The 16,410-nt window shown below is 42.2% G+C and overlaps 1 protein-coding gene across 5 annotated transcripts in view; it reads left to right on the top strand.

Moving 5' to 3' along the window:
• hectd4 (HECT domain containing E3 ubiquitin protein ligase 4) overlaps positions 1-16,410 on the top strand; it is a 268,113-nt gene that overhangs the window by 165,153 nt on the left and 86,550 nt on the right. For all 5 annotated transcript variants that reach the window (XM_085961398.1, XM_085961396.1, XM_085961397.1 and 2 more), the window contains exons 35-45: positions 548-701; positions 1,474-1,754; positions 3,305-3,494; positions 4,297-4,378; positions 5,352-5,554; positions 6,221-6,356; positions 8,259-8,441; positions 10,783-10,947; positions 11,967-12,136; positions 13,417-13,532; positions 14,131-14,234. In XM_085961398.1, the coding sequence (XP_085817524.1) occupies positions 548-701; positions 1,474-1,754; positions 3,305-3,494; positions 4,297-4,378; positions 5,352-5,554; positions 6,221-6,356; positions 8,259-8,441; positions 10,783-10,947; positions 11,967-12,136; positions 13,417-13,532; positions 14,131-14,234 (1,784 nt within the window). The remainder of the gene's footprint in view (positions 1-547; positions 702-1,473; positions 1,755-3,304; positions 3,495-4,296; positions 4,379-5,351; positions 5,555-6,220; positions 6,357-8,258; positions 8,442-10,782; positions 10,948-11,966; positions 12,137-13,416; positions 13,533-14,130; positions 14,235-16,410) is intronic.

Genomic DNA, 16,410 nt, shown 5'->3' with positions numbered 1-16,410 from the left:
GACTGTCTTGTGAGAATTGTTCCTGTTCTCTGGAATGAAGAGCTGACACTGATGCACTTGGCTGCTACAAGTGCTCCACCCACTGGTTGATTGTGGAGCAATTTCTTTCCAAGGAGTAGTTAAAATATACTTTGACCAAGTGGCTATATATGTGAAGTACCCTATCCTCGCTGTCTGACAAGGTCCGCAAGTCACGTGAAAGCAGGCAGGGGCTATAGTTAAATACACAGGAATACGCAAGTAATTGTAAACCCACATGCCTAATGCAGTATAAGCCAAGCTTTGTAAAATCAGTTTATTCCTGGCTTTGTTTTTTCTTAACTTATAGCCATCCCTAGAACAACTGAATCTGTGGATTTTTCCTTTAAAATGGGATTCCTTCAGTTCATGATCGAAACTTTAGTCTTTGTGGGTCTGTAACGAGTTTTGTTTTGGCTTGGGATGTTGTGCTGTGCTCCAATTGCATTAGGCAGTTTGTACAAGAGGCTGCATTACTGGTATCTTTAATGTATATTCCATTTCTCTGCCCCTCCCCCCTCCCTCCCAGGTGTATCAACAAATGCAGTCCATTCTGGGTTAGCTCGTCAAGTGTCAAGCCTATTGACCAATCATCTTGCCCGTGCTACTGAATGCTGTGGGAATCAAGCAGCAGGGAATGACGCACTGCAGGATGTACTCAGCCTCCTAAATGATCTTTCCAGGTAGGGAGCACGCATTTAGGATAACAGTTGATTGGAGATGCATTCAGAAATATGTATGTACAGTTTGAGACTTTTGTGAATCTCAGGCACATAACAGTTTCCAAGAACCCAACCGTCTGCTGCTTTTGTGTAATGTATGTATACAGTATAGTTTTACAAGGTTCCCATGTTTTACTGAAGTGTAGTGTATGAGTGGAGCACGCTGAAAATGCCGCCTTTGCTGCCATTGGAGTGAATCACGTTCATGTAACCTGAGTGGCCCTTTGTTGCGTGCTGTCTGTATTCCGTTATGTCAGTGAATGAAGAATGTGGGGTGCTTTAATTCCACTTCATGTTATTTTGTAATTGGGCGTTGTGGACGGCGATCTCCCGCAACCAAAGTGCATGGTCACAGGGCCATTACTGTTTGTTTTATTACATAGCACAGTACAGTACAATTATGCTGAATTTCAACTGAAATGATGCACAATGTTTTAGTACAAGTTACAGGTGATTAGCATATTTGGTAAATCGATTCAGTGTTGCTGCTTTTATTTAGTGTTGAAATGCACTTTTCATATGTTTTCTATATGTTCAACATTTTTTAAACTTGGCGTAGGAGGTAACATGAATAGATCAAACGTGTCAAATAATATCAAGTGACTGATATGCCAGGCTGATTTTTCAAGCAGAGACTATCTTGTCTTGTACGTAATATGCATAAGACATTTGTAAACTAAAGCAAATTTATCACTCACTTAATCATGCACTTTATCTCTGGTCTTCTCATCAGAAGTCAGATTGGTAAAGCAATCCTGAGCCAGCCTGCCTGCGTGTCCAAGCTCCTTTCATTGTTGTTAGACCAGCGACCATCCCCCAAGCTGGTACTCATCATCCTTCAGCTGTGCCGTGCTGCCTTGCCTCTCATGAGTGTGGAGGATTGTGGGAATGTGGAACTGCCTCCATGGAGCTATTCTGTACCTTCCCTCGACAACGAACAGGATGACCCCGGTGATCCTGCTTCAAATATTGCATCACTTCTGTTGGCGAAACTTGCTGATTATGTTGTACCAGGTAAGTTGCTGGCCTATGAGTAGTAATGTACAGCTAAATTGGAAAGTTAACTTTTTGCCATTTAATCTACTAATCTGCCTGCCCTCTCAAACCATTTAACCTATCTACCTGGTCTTGCCCTGGAATTGGCCAATGGTCTCACTCCTAAAGTAATTACTGTAGTTCAACTTTTTGTCTTTCACCCTTAGACAGGCAGGTATGTGTATAACTATAAAACATACTGGCTACCATCCCTTTTAATTGCAGTAAGAAATTAATGCCTATTTTGTGTGAGCCACTGGTTTCCAATGTGTTCTTGGTTTACAGATGACGTGTGTATCTTTTTATGTTGAAAATACTGTTTTCAGGCGATCACCGCCTTCTGGCTCTGGTGTGACTCACTGGAAAGGTCAGGTGCTGAGGCCAAGGAGATTTCTGCACCATCAGCTGAGAGAGAGGTTGTGGAAAAAAGCAGAGCTGAAGATAAATGGGGTTAGAGTGGCTGTGGGGCTAGTGACTGGCATGAGTCTTTGATTAGGCAAGATGTTTCCCCTGGCTGGAGAGTCTAGAACTAGGTGTCACAGTCTCAGAATAAGGGGTTGGCCATTTAGGACTGAGATGAGGAGAAACGTCTTCACTCAGAGGGTGGTGAATCTTTGGAATTCTCTACCCCAGAGGGCTGTGGATGCTCAGTTGTTGAGTATATTCAAGACAGAGAGCGATAGATTTTTGGATACTAAGAGACTCTAGGGATATGGGGGTAGTGTGGGAAGGTGGAGTTGAGATAGATGATCAGCCATGATCTTATTAAATTCTCGAAGGGCCAAATGGCCTACTCCTGCTCCTATTTTTTTTATTAACCTTGTGGATTTAACCTTATGATTGCACAAGTATATTCCTAAAGCTCTGGGAATCTAAAAAGTGCTGCTTACCTGAAACCAAGGATCTAAATTCTGTTTCTTCTCATTTTCCTCCCTTTTTGTCCCTCCTGCCCTGAAGGTATTGTCTTGCTGGTATAAGGTTTCTTTGGCATCAGCACTCCACGCGGTACATTCTTCATTTGTGAGCCTACACAGTTCAATATTGGTAGGCTATTCTACAAAAGGGGCATCACAGCTGAGCCCTATCCCCGTCCTCCGCTCAAGTCCACAAATGTGGACTTTGCGACAGTTCACTGAATGTTGATCAGAGGCAGGCATGGTGTTATTTCTTCCCTTGGCTAACCCAAATGTGCTGAGGGAAGGTATACCAACAATCCTGTTACTCCAGCTGAGATCCACTAACCAGCACGGACCAGTTTTTTTTTTTTATTGCGATAAATGTTAAAAGTTTCTTGGTGAGAATTACTGTTGGTGAGATGTCAAAAACTGGTTATACACTACCAGTTACAGAATTATATGTAGAAGTAGTCTTGAATAGTGTAAAGTGAGGAAATTAAATAATTACATTTCTGCCGAGAGTGTTCACATAGCTTCAGTAGCCTAGGGTGGTGGAAATCTGGCACTCCAACAGAGTAGTATTGGCCAAAGATGTTTGTTTCAGAACCTGAACATTTAACACTCTGTCCTCAGGGTGTCAGACCGTGCTGTCTCCTAGCACATCAGAAGCTGGTTCTTCCTTTACAAAATCCAGCCCAAAGAACTCAATAAAAACAGACAAAGATGGTGGAGAGGAATGCGAGGCAGTAGATGGTAAACTGTCGATCTTAATTCATAAACGTGAAGATCAGTCATCCCATGAAGTCCTTCAGCCATTACTCAGGTAGGTGCAGAAGTGTTGTTCTCGTTTCCGCCACCTATTTCCTCCCCTTGCCTGAAGATGCTGGGGTATGGTCCATCGGTACTGGCTATTCTTTAGGATCTCACCGAGGAGGTTTCATGCCTACAGCTTCTTGAGAGCCTGGACAGGGAATATCGGCAGGCTCTTTGATTATAGGTTGGGGGCTGGGATTACAATTGAGTCCAATGCTGTCCACACTCGCACAGCCCACCCATGCATACACCACCACCATCTAATTTAGCACACATCGTGAATCGAAACACGAGCTGAAATGCATATTATGTCATCAACTGATATCCACACTTTCCAGAACAAATCAGCAGTTGCAAGTCTGGCTTTTTTCCCTTCCTAGTTCGGAAATAGTTTGTCGTGCCCCTAAAACTGCCTCAGCTTAGATCAGTTAACTTAGTAGGGACCATTAATTGAATTTGGGAGCTTCCTCGTTTATATGTTTCAGTTTCAAATTAATCACAGCAATTAGCACTGAGCCATTGGTGATTGTTAACTAAATTAGGAATAGCATATGAAAAGACAATTTCTATTTTAAATTTTCAGTTCAATCCAAAATAAGACTTGGGCAAGGCTGTGTTTTTACTTCCTAATTTATTCACTTTTGAAGGTGGTACCTGGTGTCACTCCCAGTGCAGTTTTAGATATGCCAGATGATCCCTCATGGCTGTGCAGTGGAGAAGTATAGGTTGTATCAAGTGAGGTGACGGTGCAATTGTGAAGTAAAATGTTCAGTTGTGCTGTTAGGTAATAATTTCATCTCTCTCCTTTGCAGTAGCTCAGAGGGACGTCCTTTCCGACTGGGCACTGGAGCCAACATGGAGAAAGTAGTGAAGATGGATCGGGATATGACCAAAGTAAGGAATTGTGAGAAGACGAGTCCGGTTCAGAGGGTCTTTTACTATTCTGACAATTGTAGCATCCTCAGCACAGACTGGGGATTGAACCTGGGGCCTTCCAAGTCTCTCTGGCTCAGTCTGCACTCGACAAGAGCTTTGACATCAGAAAAAAAAACTTTCTTTTAAGGCTATGGACTGATTCAGCTCAGAGGAGTTGTATGCTGAGAGAAGTCACTTTACTGTTCCTCAATAGTGTTTTGACTCTTTGACAAGCAAAATGTTTCTCCTTAAACCGTACTGATAAATTCCTTCTACGTATTAAAAATGCAAGTTCCTTCTCTTAAGAAACAAATTCGTTGCTGTCCATACCTTACTTCTGTCCCAAATGGATAAGGTGCTCTGTTTGGATAATAAAAATCAACAAAGTGCTTTTCTCTTTATTTGGGAAAAAAAGGTTGAGAATTCATACATTGGATAAATCAAGTACAGGAAACTTTGTTTTATCCGGAGGTTGTATGTCCGGAAACCTCGATCTAACGGCAGAAATCAGCAGCTGTTTTGTTAGGTTTTTTTTCTTTGTTTAAAAAAATGCTAGAAGAAAAAAAGTCAGTCTCTGGAAAGCCTCTCTGAAGCTGTTGCTAAGCTACAGAGACGCTTCCAAGGTACGGGTCGACTGTTTACAAGCTGTTGCTAAGCAACAGTGTTTGTTGTCCGATACGGAGATGAAAACCTCCGTATCCTTCAACATTAGCGCTGGTCTGTCCGGAAGTTTTCATAGATCGGCATCACGTCGGTGCCGGATATCGCGAAGTTTCCTGTAAGTGGCTCAACATTAAATTATGATAAATAACTGTTCAGATGATGTAACTCACAAAAGTTATCCTTTGACTTGTTTCTTGTCTATCCTGAAATAGAACAGCAATTTAACATTGAATGATGTATTGGCAGAATATGCCTGCTGGGACACACTAATGATGTCTTTGGTTTGCAGAGTGGGTACTGTGAAGTTATCACGGAAGAGGCAGTTGCAGCCTTGCGCAAGGCGACCAAATGGGCGCAGTCAGGGCTAATTGTAAGTGTGGGACCACCAGTGGAGGTTGCCAGTCAGGAGGCTACCAGTGGACTGACAACTGGCGATAAGAAAAAGACGGCTCAGACATCCATCTGCAGAGAGAAAAATGCAGAACTTGCCAGGTACGAGATGGTGAGAGGGAAAGGAAGTAATGAAGACCAGATAAAGAGGGAGCAGACTCTTTGTGTGAAGGACAGTTAAACTGTTCAAGCTCTGCTATTAAGGTTGACATATCATCAGAATCTTCTAATTTAAGATTTTTTTGAACTGGGAAAGCTAGTTACAAGACCAAGGCCTGTAATACAGGACACCAGGAAGGTTGTAGAGAGGCCAGATTGAATCAAAAAATAGTGATCGGATGTCAAGGGTGGGTTCAAAGACCTGTTGACGTTAGGTGAAAGGGAAAACTGAGGGATGAAAGGAAATATACAGTTTTGAGATCCTGGGAATTAATTTAATGAGATACAATAAAGATTAAAGTTTAGTCACCCACATTTGTACTACCAGTATTCCAATTGATTCTGGTCTGAGTTCAATTTGATCAGGGTCTGAGGTGGTCCAGGACCGCTTTATCAATAGTGCTTCCAATGCGCATTTATTTCTATAGCATTGGTTTACGAATTGGACGAGAGTTGAAGCAATAGACAAGTTAGTAAAAAGGGAGTGTGAGAGCACCTTTAACCTTGGTGGTTTCCTTCCAGAATAACTTGAAACTAGAGTATGACTCGAACCTTGGATTTTTTCTTTGGCTTGAAAACATGACTCTCTGGTCTTTCCTCTCCCTGCAGAACAGACCCAGTCCGCCCATTCATCAGTGGCCATGTGGCAAACAGCATGGCAGCAGAAGTGATTGCTCTGCTGCACAACTTACTGATGGCTCCAGAGTTCAGCACTGCCCAGATCTGGACCACTACAGCGGAAAAAGTAAGTAAAACGACATGCATGCTCGTAGGTGTAGAATTTCTTTTGAAGAAACTATTTTAGCTCTTGTTTTCCAGATTTTTCCTGTTACGGGCACTTTGAACCAGTGATTAGTGGGCCGTGGTTGTTCTTGACCCTCGTCCTAATAACACTTAAGTCTTCATGATTCATGGTTTTTATGCAATAAATTCAAGAAAATGACATACAGTTAGTAAAACATATTGAGCTTAGTGAAATTTTGATTATCTGCAAAGATATTCTTTCAGAGTTGGTAATTCAACGATAATTGACTTTAGTTTTGCACAAATCATTTGTAATTGACTTTAGAGTTCCTAATTGATATTTCAACGGTTCTGGTTTCTTCATCCAGCAGTATAAACTGTAATCTGCCTGTCCAGTAGAATTTATTACCCATGTAGCTCTGATATTTAACTTTGGATTAGGAAACCAATGAGAGTCAGGCTGCCTGTATATTTTGTTTTTCAGTAATATCTCATTTTTAAAATGGGAGAAAAACTTGGGGTCTTGTGTAAATGTGCTGGGAAGTTGATTGGGTAATCAAAATAGATCAAGCAAAAGCAAAAAGCTCACCAAGTCAGACCAAATATAGAGAGACTTTTTTAATTATCAGTGAATTTCTATTATTCTCTAGGAGGGTTCCATTAAGGTGGATAATTGAGCTTACTACATGTATATTCTCTTACGGTGGTCTTGAAGACATCTACAGCAGTTTCTCTTACTCCGAGGCCCACGTCCCTCCAGCCTATGTTGCCCCATGCTGAGTTCCAATAAACTTTTACTGTAGTTCTGACTCCTGGTTTAAGAATAGAGTTGGTGTTAATTTTACTTTTTAGGGTTTTGTAAGCCAGAATCTTCAATTAATACTATCAATCTCAGTTACACACAGGCACGTGAGTGCTTGTATTCTTGTGGGCAGAAAGGAACTAACTGAACCTATGGGACTTTTGAAGCTCAGCGCAGGGTTAAACAGGTTCCGCATGATTGGGTTGAGCCTCAGTGGGCATGGCAAATGGGGACTGGATCAAGTTCTAGGCCATGGAGGCGCAGGATGCCAGTGTTGAGGTACAAAATGTTCTTATTTATGACTACAGCTTTTCCTTATGTGCCTGCATGTTCACCTCCAGTGTGTGCAAGTTTCAATTCTTGGACCCCTCCCATTGCTTAGCTTTACGTTTCCCCTCGGCAACATTATCTGTAAACAACTTTCATATGTATGCCAATGATGCCCAGTTTTACTTCTCCACTAACACCATTCATTCCGCAAAGGTCAGCGTGCTGATATGCTTGGTCAAAGATGAGCCAGCACTACTTGGAGCTCAAAATTTACAATACCAAAGCCCATCCTGTTCGGCCTCCTCCAGTCACACTCTGCCCTAGAACCTGATCCACCCTCTTCCTGTATGCCTGCACAACCTGTTCAACCCTAAGCTGAACTTCAAATCCCATGTAGAGTCCATCACCAACACTACCTATTTCTTACTCCACAGCATCACCTTACTCTAGCTGTACCTGTACGTCATTGCTGCTGAAATTTTCACCCGTGCCTCGTGCCTTTTGTCACCTCCACACTCAACATTCCCAATGCCCTCTTCACTGGTCCCATCCACTCCACTCGACACAAACTCCAACTCTTCCAAGACTGCTGCCCACATCCTACTATGTACAATCCTCTCCCTCCACTCTGCAGTCAGTGACATCTTTCCTCCGCACGCACTCTCGCTTCAAAAGCTCACTTAATTATTCGCGACCACTTTCCATAATCTCCCTCCTGGTCACCTCTATACTCTAATTCATGAAGTCCTTTGGGATGTTACATTAAAGGCGCTATATAAATGCAAGTTTCCATTTCAAGTGTTTACTGAAATCTTATTCTCCGTCTGTCAGGTTCTATCTCGAGCACTGATGTACATCCCCCAGCTTGGTAAATATGCAGAGAGTATCCTGGAGAATGGAAGTAGCAGTGGGAGGAAGTTGGCAAAACTGCAGGCTATCGGACGGCAGGCAGTGGCCGCACTCTGTGCACTTGGGGGCTTCAAAGAGACCATTAAAATAGGATCTGAAGTACAGGTAATCTACTCGTTGACCACTCGTGTTTCTCTGTGTATGGATGTGCAAGACATTTGTTGTTTAATCTCCATGTAAATTTAATTTTACAATAGTTGGGCATGGTTACCAGACAGTGACATGCTCGGGGTTCCTGAGCATTCTTTGAACCCCGAGAGCATGTCCCAGCTATGAACACATTAGTGACTTTCTAAAATACACAATTTAGCTTTTCAGAGGTTTTCTGTCTGACTTTGTTGAGTTTGTCTTCTGTTACCAGAATGACAGCTGTCCGGTTTTTCCAAGTGTCACATGATGGGAAAAAGGGGACATTGTATAAAGTGATGTTAGAGTAGAATTATAAACAATTGGTTTTACGAGAGGTGGTTTTATAGAGAAATAATTCACTTCTGTATTTACTTTTTTTTATTTTTTAAAACTATTTTTATGAATATCAACTTTGTCAAGGTGAGGGATATTCATGCTAGAGAATGGAACACTGAGTACCTAGATAGCAATTATCAGCTTCGATATCCCCCTACTGAACCAATGTGACATTTTTCTATTTGTTTTGTGGTTATGGCACTAGATTAGCAATCCAGTGGTTGTGAATTCAGTTCCCACAAAAGCAAGTTGTGAAATCGATTCCTTAAGTCAGGTAATTTGTGAGTTAGCACCAGAAAAAAATTAACAAAAGCTGCCAGATTGTTGTAAAAAGCCAACTGGTTTGCTAATATCCTTCAGGGAAGGAACCTGCCACCTTGCTCTGTCTTGGCCTACACATGACTCCAGCCCTACACTGTGATTGACTCTTCACGACCCAAGTTTCTAACAAGATACTCAAGTTATAAAAAAACATCACTAAGGCAACTAGGGTTAAGCAATAATATGGCCTTGTTAGCAGTGCCTACGTCCTGAGAACAAATACAGATTAAAAAAATCCGATGCCAGCTGTTCTGTGGGTGCACTTAATTAAATTAGGGGCAGTTTTGGGAACTCTATTGTGACTGACTGACTGACTGAACTTGGACAAGACACTTAAAATTAGTATAGGCTGGTTTAGAACCCAGGTTCCAGAGATAAAAATGTAGTATCTGACCCACTGCACCACCCAGTCCCTCCCGTGCAAAGTAGATTATAACCACATTATAGAACTTGCTTTCTTCTGTTGAGACAGCAGTTCCTGCAGGCATGCATTTGTACAGGTGGCGGCAACCCTCTGGTACCTAATCCAAGTGACTGTTCCTCGTACATGAATCTGGATAATGAATGTCGTTGAGTATTCAGCCAAATGGGCCATTACATCCAAACCTGACCTTGTTCACTTCCAGAAGTTGCTTCGATGGTAATTGTGAGTGAGCGATGTCAGTAAGTGCGAGGTGATGGATTTTATCAGAAATAATTATACTCTGAATGGAAGTGTGCTGTGGATGAGCAGCGGTATGTGGGGGTACAGGTTTGCAGAACATTAAAAGCAGCACCTCGAGTTGATGAGGCTTAAAAAAGATAATGGAATTCAAGGCTTTATTACAAAAGCTATAGAATCTAACGCCCAAGGCCAAGAGGTAATGAGGCTATATAAAACCTTAATCTCAGTTAGAGCACTGTGCAGTATTGTTCTCCATGCTATAGGAAGAATTTTGAGGCCTCGGAGAGGGTCCAACACTGATTCACTAGGATGCTGCTTGGTATGAGGATATACAAATACAAAGAAAGACTTGAAAAATTGGGTCATCTTTTGTTAGAATAACACCGATTATGGGAGGATATGCTAGAAGTGTTTAAAATTATGACAGGATGGGATAGTGTAGATGGAAGCAGATTTTTTTTCCAGTAGTTGAAGCGCCAAGAATGAGGAGCCATAGGTACAAGATTTAAATGTAAGAAATTTAGAACAGAGGTCAGGAGAAACTTCTCTGCACAGGGAATTGGGAGGCTGTGGAATTCACTTCTAGGGTTAGTGGTTGAGGCAGAAACTAGGTCTCAACATTCAAGATTAGATTAGATAGGTGAATGAAGGGTATTGAGGGATATGGAACCAAGGCAGGTAAATCGAATTGAGATACAGATCAGCCATGATCTAATTGAATGGTGGAACAGGCTGAATGGCCTACTCCTGTTCCTATGAAGGAAAAGGAGTTGAAGGGATATTGGAACAGGGTTGCTAAATTTGATTAGGACTTGCTTGGGTGGCGGGGGCGGGATGTCAAATGGTTGTGCCGAGTGGCCTATTTCTGTCTTGTAACTTGTACGTAGTTCCACTCGTGTAAAATAAAGCCGATGGGAATGCAAAATTTTTGATTGCCTTAATCAATAAAAATGTACTTGCTTTAGTTTTTGGACATGAGTCGATGTTCTCTCTCAGGTTTCAGGGAAGGGGATATCTGGAAGCATTGGAGTGGTGACCTCCATTAATGAGCAAGAAGGTATTGCCACAGTCCGACTCCCCTTATCTGATTGTCAAAAGGCTTCCAAAGCATCAGACACAGTGACTGTTCCAATATCGAGACTATGTACTCCACGATGTGAGGTGAGTTGCTTACAGAAACCAGATGTTAATTGGGGATGCTGATTTAGCTTGTGGAAATATTGATCTAGAAATAATCTGTTCATTGTACTGTTGCATAGTTTCTGCCGGTGTACTGTAACAGTAATGCATTCTAATGTACTTTTGTGATGCTAGCCATTTGCCGCTAGATTCAAACCACCAAACACTGGTCTGCCAGACTTTGTACGATGTCCTGTATTCATCAGGATCCTGAATTACAAGTTCTTGCTCTTTTGCTAGAATCATCTTCCACCAGTTGTTTGTACTGAGTACTGGCATCTATCAACTGCGTTGCTGGGGTCAACATCCTTCAATCCCCTCCATCTCATTTACTGGATGTCCACTCACTAAGTTAATTTCACGTAATGATAATGGAAGATAAGGTGGTGAAGCTGTTCCGGTCCTCTTCCCCACTCCAATAAAAATATGATTTACTTATTCTAGGATGATGTAAACAGTTGAAAACTTTGCAGATTTGTACAGTAAAAATTATTGAGCAATTGCTGTGTGTCTCTGCTGCTTTGAATAATTCTAGTCCCCAGTCAGTCCCACTTCACTTGCGTTCTAAACTTTACATTGGGCGCAAAGTGCGTATCTTGTGGGAATAAATCCATGAGCCTTTGTTACCTCCAGTGTTGAACTTCCAGGTGTCTTCTGATCTATTTGGAGGCATATTGGCACAATGGGTTAATGTGCTGGCCATAGGATGGTAAGACTGGTTTGAACTGAGGCTTCTCCATGTGCTGCGTTCTTGGTTTTAGCTTGAACAAACTGAGGCTGCACCAGGTGGGCATTGGCTGATTTCAAAGCACCATTGGTTTCTCCTCGTGGTTGCATGTAGTTGTGCGCTGTCAAGAGTGAAGCAAAACGAAGTGGGGAAGAAAATGGGAAAGTGGAGGCCCAAAAAAGTTGATGGGGTTCGCTGCTAAAAACTAATAGTAATGCAAGTTACAATCTTTGCGCCTTAACATTTGTATTTTGATCCTTTCTGTACTTTTTAGGCCTTGCCTCTGCATAAACTGTCCATCACTGAGAAAGTAGTCCAGGCAGTTCAATCCATGTTGCTTCCACAGGAAGGGAGTCTCTCCATTCTGACCTCACTCCCTGCAATTGGTGATGGTTCCACCCCTGTGATGGCAGTAGTACGACTTGTAGCTGAAATACGAACTAGGTAATGTAACCTTTTCTTTTGTTGTTGCATTTGCCTCTGGTTTTACCCTGCTCTCTGCAGATTAAGTAAGTTTTTTTTTCTTGTAACAATTTGCTGTGTTATATTTTATAAAGCTTTCCCTCTCAAACATGAGTTCCTGATGCAGACACCATTCACAAGGAAAGATTGTGCTTGAACACCTCAGCAACTGGATTATGCTGGTTGGCTGGAACATAACTTTGTGATCGGTGAAATATACAATAACAGCTTGGTGACTTTGACTCCAGCTCATGCCAATGAGATGAAGTTTATGGCCCCATAGTTGGTTTTGGGTTATTGAAATTTGAGAGATTTCTGTACTAATATATTTAGACTTCAGCATTGGACTGAGGTGCCAACTGCCAAGCCAGATTTCCTAAAGCCAAGTGCATGTCCAGTAACCCTGGATGAGCAAGTGATCAACACTCTTTTAAAAGATTTTGGTCAGAGCCAGAAGTATCTCTAAGAGAACTTCATTTTATCTGTGGCAAGAGCACCACAGATATTTTGTGCCAAAGCCCCAGTAGCCTTGAACTCGAGCTATAAGATTATAGTTCCTTTGAAGGACGGGTAGGTCTTTTGAAAGTTAACTCCAGCTCATGCCAATGAGATGAAGTTTTTGCAGCTTCTGTTGCTTGATCATTGAGAAGAAATCATTTGATCAGCAAATGGGGCCTGTTTTAACACTGAAGTAAAGACGGCCAAGTAATTGAGGCGAAGCCTCGAGGTCCCCAGATCCCTACTTCACAATACCTCACCTATCTGAAGGGGCTAACCAGGGCTCCCATGTAACGTCCATCAGAGACCTGGACTCAAATTGGATTAGTGCATTTGCTGAGTTATGTTTATAAACTGTGGTGAATTATCCAATTAACTTACTGTTGATAGTCCTGTTTGCAGTGTTGCTTCAGGATGCATGATTTTAAGCATGAAAGTATTATGCTTTAGTGACACAGGACACAGCAGCACTGTTCACAGTGGATTACAGTAAAATGTACTGCTTTATAAATGTTATGAAAATTGAGGTAAAAGAGAAAATCAGCAACGTTGTAAATCTGGAACAAAAACAAGTGTTACATTTCCATCGTATTTGGTGAACAAACTTTGTCTTAAAGTTATAAAATGTTTTGATTTGTGTGAATGAAGCTCAACCAATCTAGAAATTTACGATTTATCCATTGCAGCCAATGATGAGTGGTGCTGTAACTTCAGTTCCTGATTACTTTGTTGAAGCAGCTGATATAACTCCGTTACTTTTACAGAGCATGCTTAGTGATGGCCCAGTTACTGGAGGATAGTTTGTTCTGTGAGGAGTTCATTCAGCAGTGTCCAGCAGCAGTAGAGGTCCTGAACCTGGTGGCGCAGGAGTGCAGTCCTGGTATGTATTGTTCCAAACCTGCATATACCGTGCTGATATCCTTAAGATGTCATGGACATGGAGCATAAAGCAGCTGCATAAAGCTAACTCTTACAACTAATGTCATATGCACAAAGTTACCTGAAATTGAATAAACTCCTGAATGAAATCCAAGCAAAGTAGATAATAAATAAGAAATTACAAGTTTATAATTATGAACTGCTTGACCGTCGTTCTCCTGACTTATGGCATCTGAACACTCTGATCAATTTTGTCAATGTAATTCTCCTATATATTCATTATTCTCTTTGTACCGTTATAGTTTGAAATCATCTTTGCTCCCCATTAAAGATTGTTTGGTTTACAGCCCTCCCAAGTGTCATTATAATGGAGTTGCTGCTTTCCATGTTTCACGATTTAATTGTTTACTTCTTTTACCCTTTGGTGATTTTGGTTGCATTTCTGCACCAAAGTTTAAAATAACCATAATACGGTCTTGCGGTGTCTTCGGTAAGCAGATTGACAGCTGACTATATGGTACTGTGCAGTCCGCAACATGTTTGTGCCTTGTAGATGCTTTTCCATTCCTTTTAAAAAGAAAATGCCCTCTTGTTTTCAGGTGAACGGCTGGTGGTAGTGGAGGCTCAGTGCGAGAGATTGCGGATGTTATACCGGGACTGCGCTCGTCCCCCTCCTCCCCCACTGCAGTCTGACAGGAGACAGGTAATAGTGCTGCAAAGAACATGTAATAAAGCCACGTTATTACTCACACTATTGCTCCTCTTCACTGAGATGCACACGTCACTCTATAGACCGCTCCCTCCGAGACACCCTAGTCCACTCCTCTGTCACCCCCAGCACCCCTTCCACTTTGCCCGGCACCTTCCCGTGCAAGCGCAGGAGATGCAACACCTGCCCTTATACCTCCCCCCTTCCCACTGTCCAGGGCCCCAAACACCCCTTCCAGGTGAAACAACGACTTACTTGTACTTCTTGCAATCTAGTATACTGTATTCGCTGCTCACGATGTGGTCTCCTCTACATTGGGGAGACCAAACGCAGCTTTGCGGAACACTTCCGTTCAGTCCGTAAGGGTGACCCCGAGCTTCCGGTCGCCTGTCATTTTAATTCACCGCCCCATTCCCACGCAGACCTCACCGTCCTCGGGCTCTTGCATTGTTCCACGGAAACCCAGCGTAAGCTCGAGGAACAGCACCTCATCTTCCGATTAGGCACTTTACAGCCTTCTGGACTCAATATCGATTTCAGCAATTTCAAATCATAACCTCGGCCCCTATTATATTTTTTATCCACACCTTTGTTTTGTGCCCTTCCCCCTTTTTTCTCTCCCACATGGCAGCTGTCTCTCATTCTGCCAGCGCGTTTCACACCTCGTCTAGAGCCGTCTTTTGTCTCCACTAGTCCTATCACCATCTCGTCTGGTTTTGAATACCTCTTACTGTCTCTTCACTTCTCTCTTGTTCTTTCTTCCCCATTTCCCAGCCCCCAAACTGGCCTTTTAATCTGTTTCATTTCCTGTGCTTTTTCAGTCCTGACGAAGGGTTTCGACCTGAAACGTTGACTCTATTTCTCTCTCCACGGATATTGCCTGGCCGGCTGAGTTTTTCCAGCATTTTCTGTTGTTATTTCACTCTATAGAGTATTCGTTTCACCAACCTCTCATTTTCTTTGTTGGCTTCTACATCTGAGGAGATTACTAATGCTGTGTGAGGTTAGCCAGCAGGAAGCATACCAGTGGGAAATGACCTCAGCCAATTCCCTCTACCCTTTGGAATCCTTTGCCCCATAGCAATCATTTTAATGAGGTTGGAGAGTGGATGCACATCATTGAAGCCCCATTACTAGAAGGGATTACTGACATGCTATCGCAGATTGGTATCATGAAGTTTGGGATGTGAAAACTCAGTTCAATTTGAAGTATGAATCAGCAAATCAGTGTAAATTATTTTTTTTAAACCGGCAACAAAAAAAAGCACTCGCCCCTGATATAGCCACAGAGGTTACCCTTTGGTAATACTATTGTCTACATTCCAGTTTTCAATTATATTGAATGTAAATAGTTCAGCGTCTGGACAGCAACCTTTTATATCAGAACAAATGCATTACCCAATGTTAAGAGAGTGCTGTGACTCCAGCAGTGGGCATGTTTTGATCCTGCAGTCCTTGATAGAATCTCGACAGGCAGTTGTCTGTTCAAAGATCTAACACTCATCCTTCCCTTATTTGTATATAGGTTAGAACACATTCTAAGTCTCATTTAGTTACATTTCAGTACGCTTTTATAATATTTCAAAATATTCTCTCTCTTTTGCTCGCATATCTCCCCATTATGTTTGTACCCTTGATGCGCCATCAATTACTCAAAAGACTGAGGTTGAGCGAGTAACAATCAGGCTTTTATTAACTAAAGAATGAAGGTCTAGTCTCGAGTGGTCGACCCGTCCAGAATACTAAGGGACTGGGAGGTAGTCACTTATATACCTGGAATAGTGGGAGGAGTCAGCCGAGGCATGTCCAGACCTGTACCTAGTGGAATACACATACAGACACAGACAGGTATGACAGTGGTTTACCACAACCCTAACAAAAAAGGACTACGGAGCTGCACCACTTCCTGCCATTTGATCATGCTGCCGTTTTGTCAATAGCAAGGAAGCGCACAGGGTGGCCATGCGTTATTTGCTCAGTGATACCTGTTTTCCTTCTTTCAGGTGGATCCTAGTGCTTTGAGAGGCACCAGAATCAATGTAATTCAGTAAGGAAAATATAAGGAAATAATTTGGAGGTGAACTTTTTGCCAATTTTCTCCCCTCTTCTGAAGATGTTGATTCTTACTGGGGAACTGGACATGGTCCAGTGCCTCACCCAAGTGCCTTTC

This window comes from Somniosus microcephalus, chromosome 19 (genome assembly GCF_052327205.1).
Source record: "Somniosus microcephalus isolate GS21.2 chromosome 19, FLI_Smic_1.0, whole genome shotgun sequence".
Classification (NCBI taxonomy): Eukaryota; Metazoa; Chordata; class Chondrichthyes; order Squaliformes; family Somniosidae; genus Somniosus; species Somniosus microcephalus.
The sequence above is the reverse complement of the archived record's forward strand: the minus strand, read 5'-3'. Positions and strand labels throughout refer to the sequence as shown.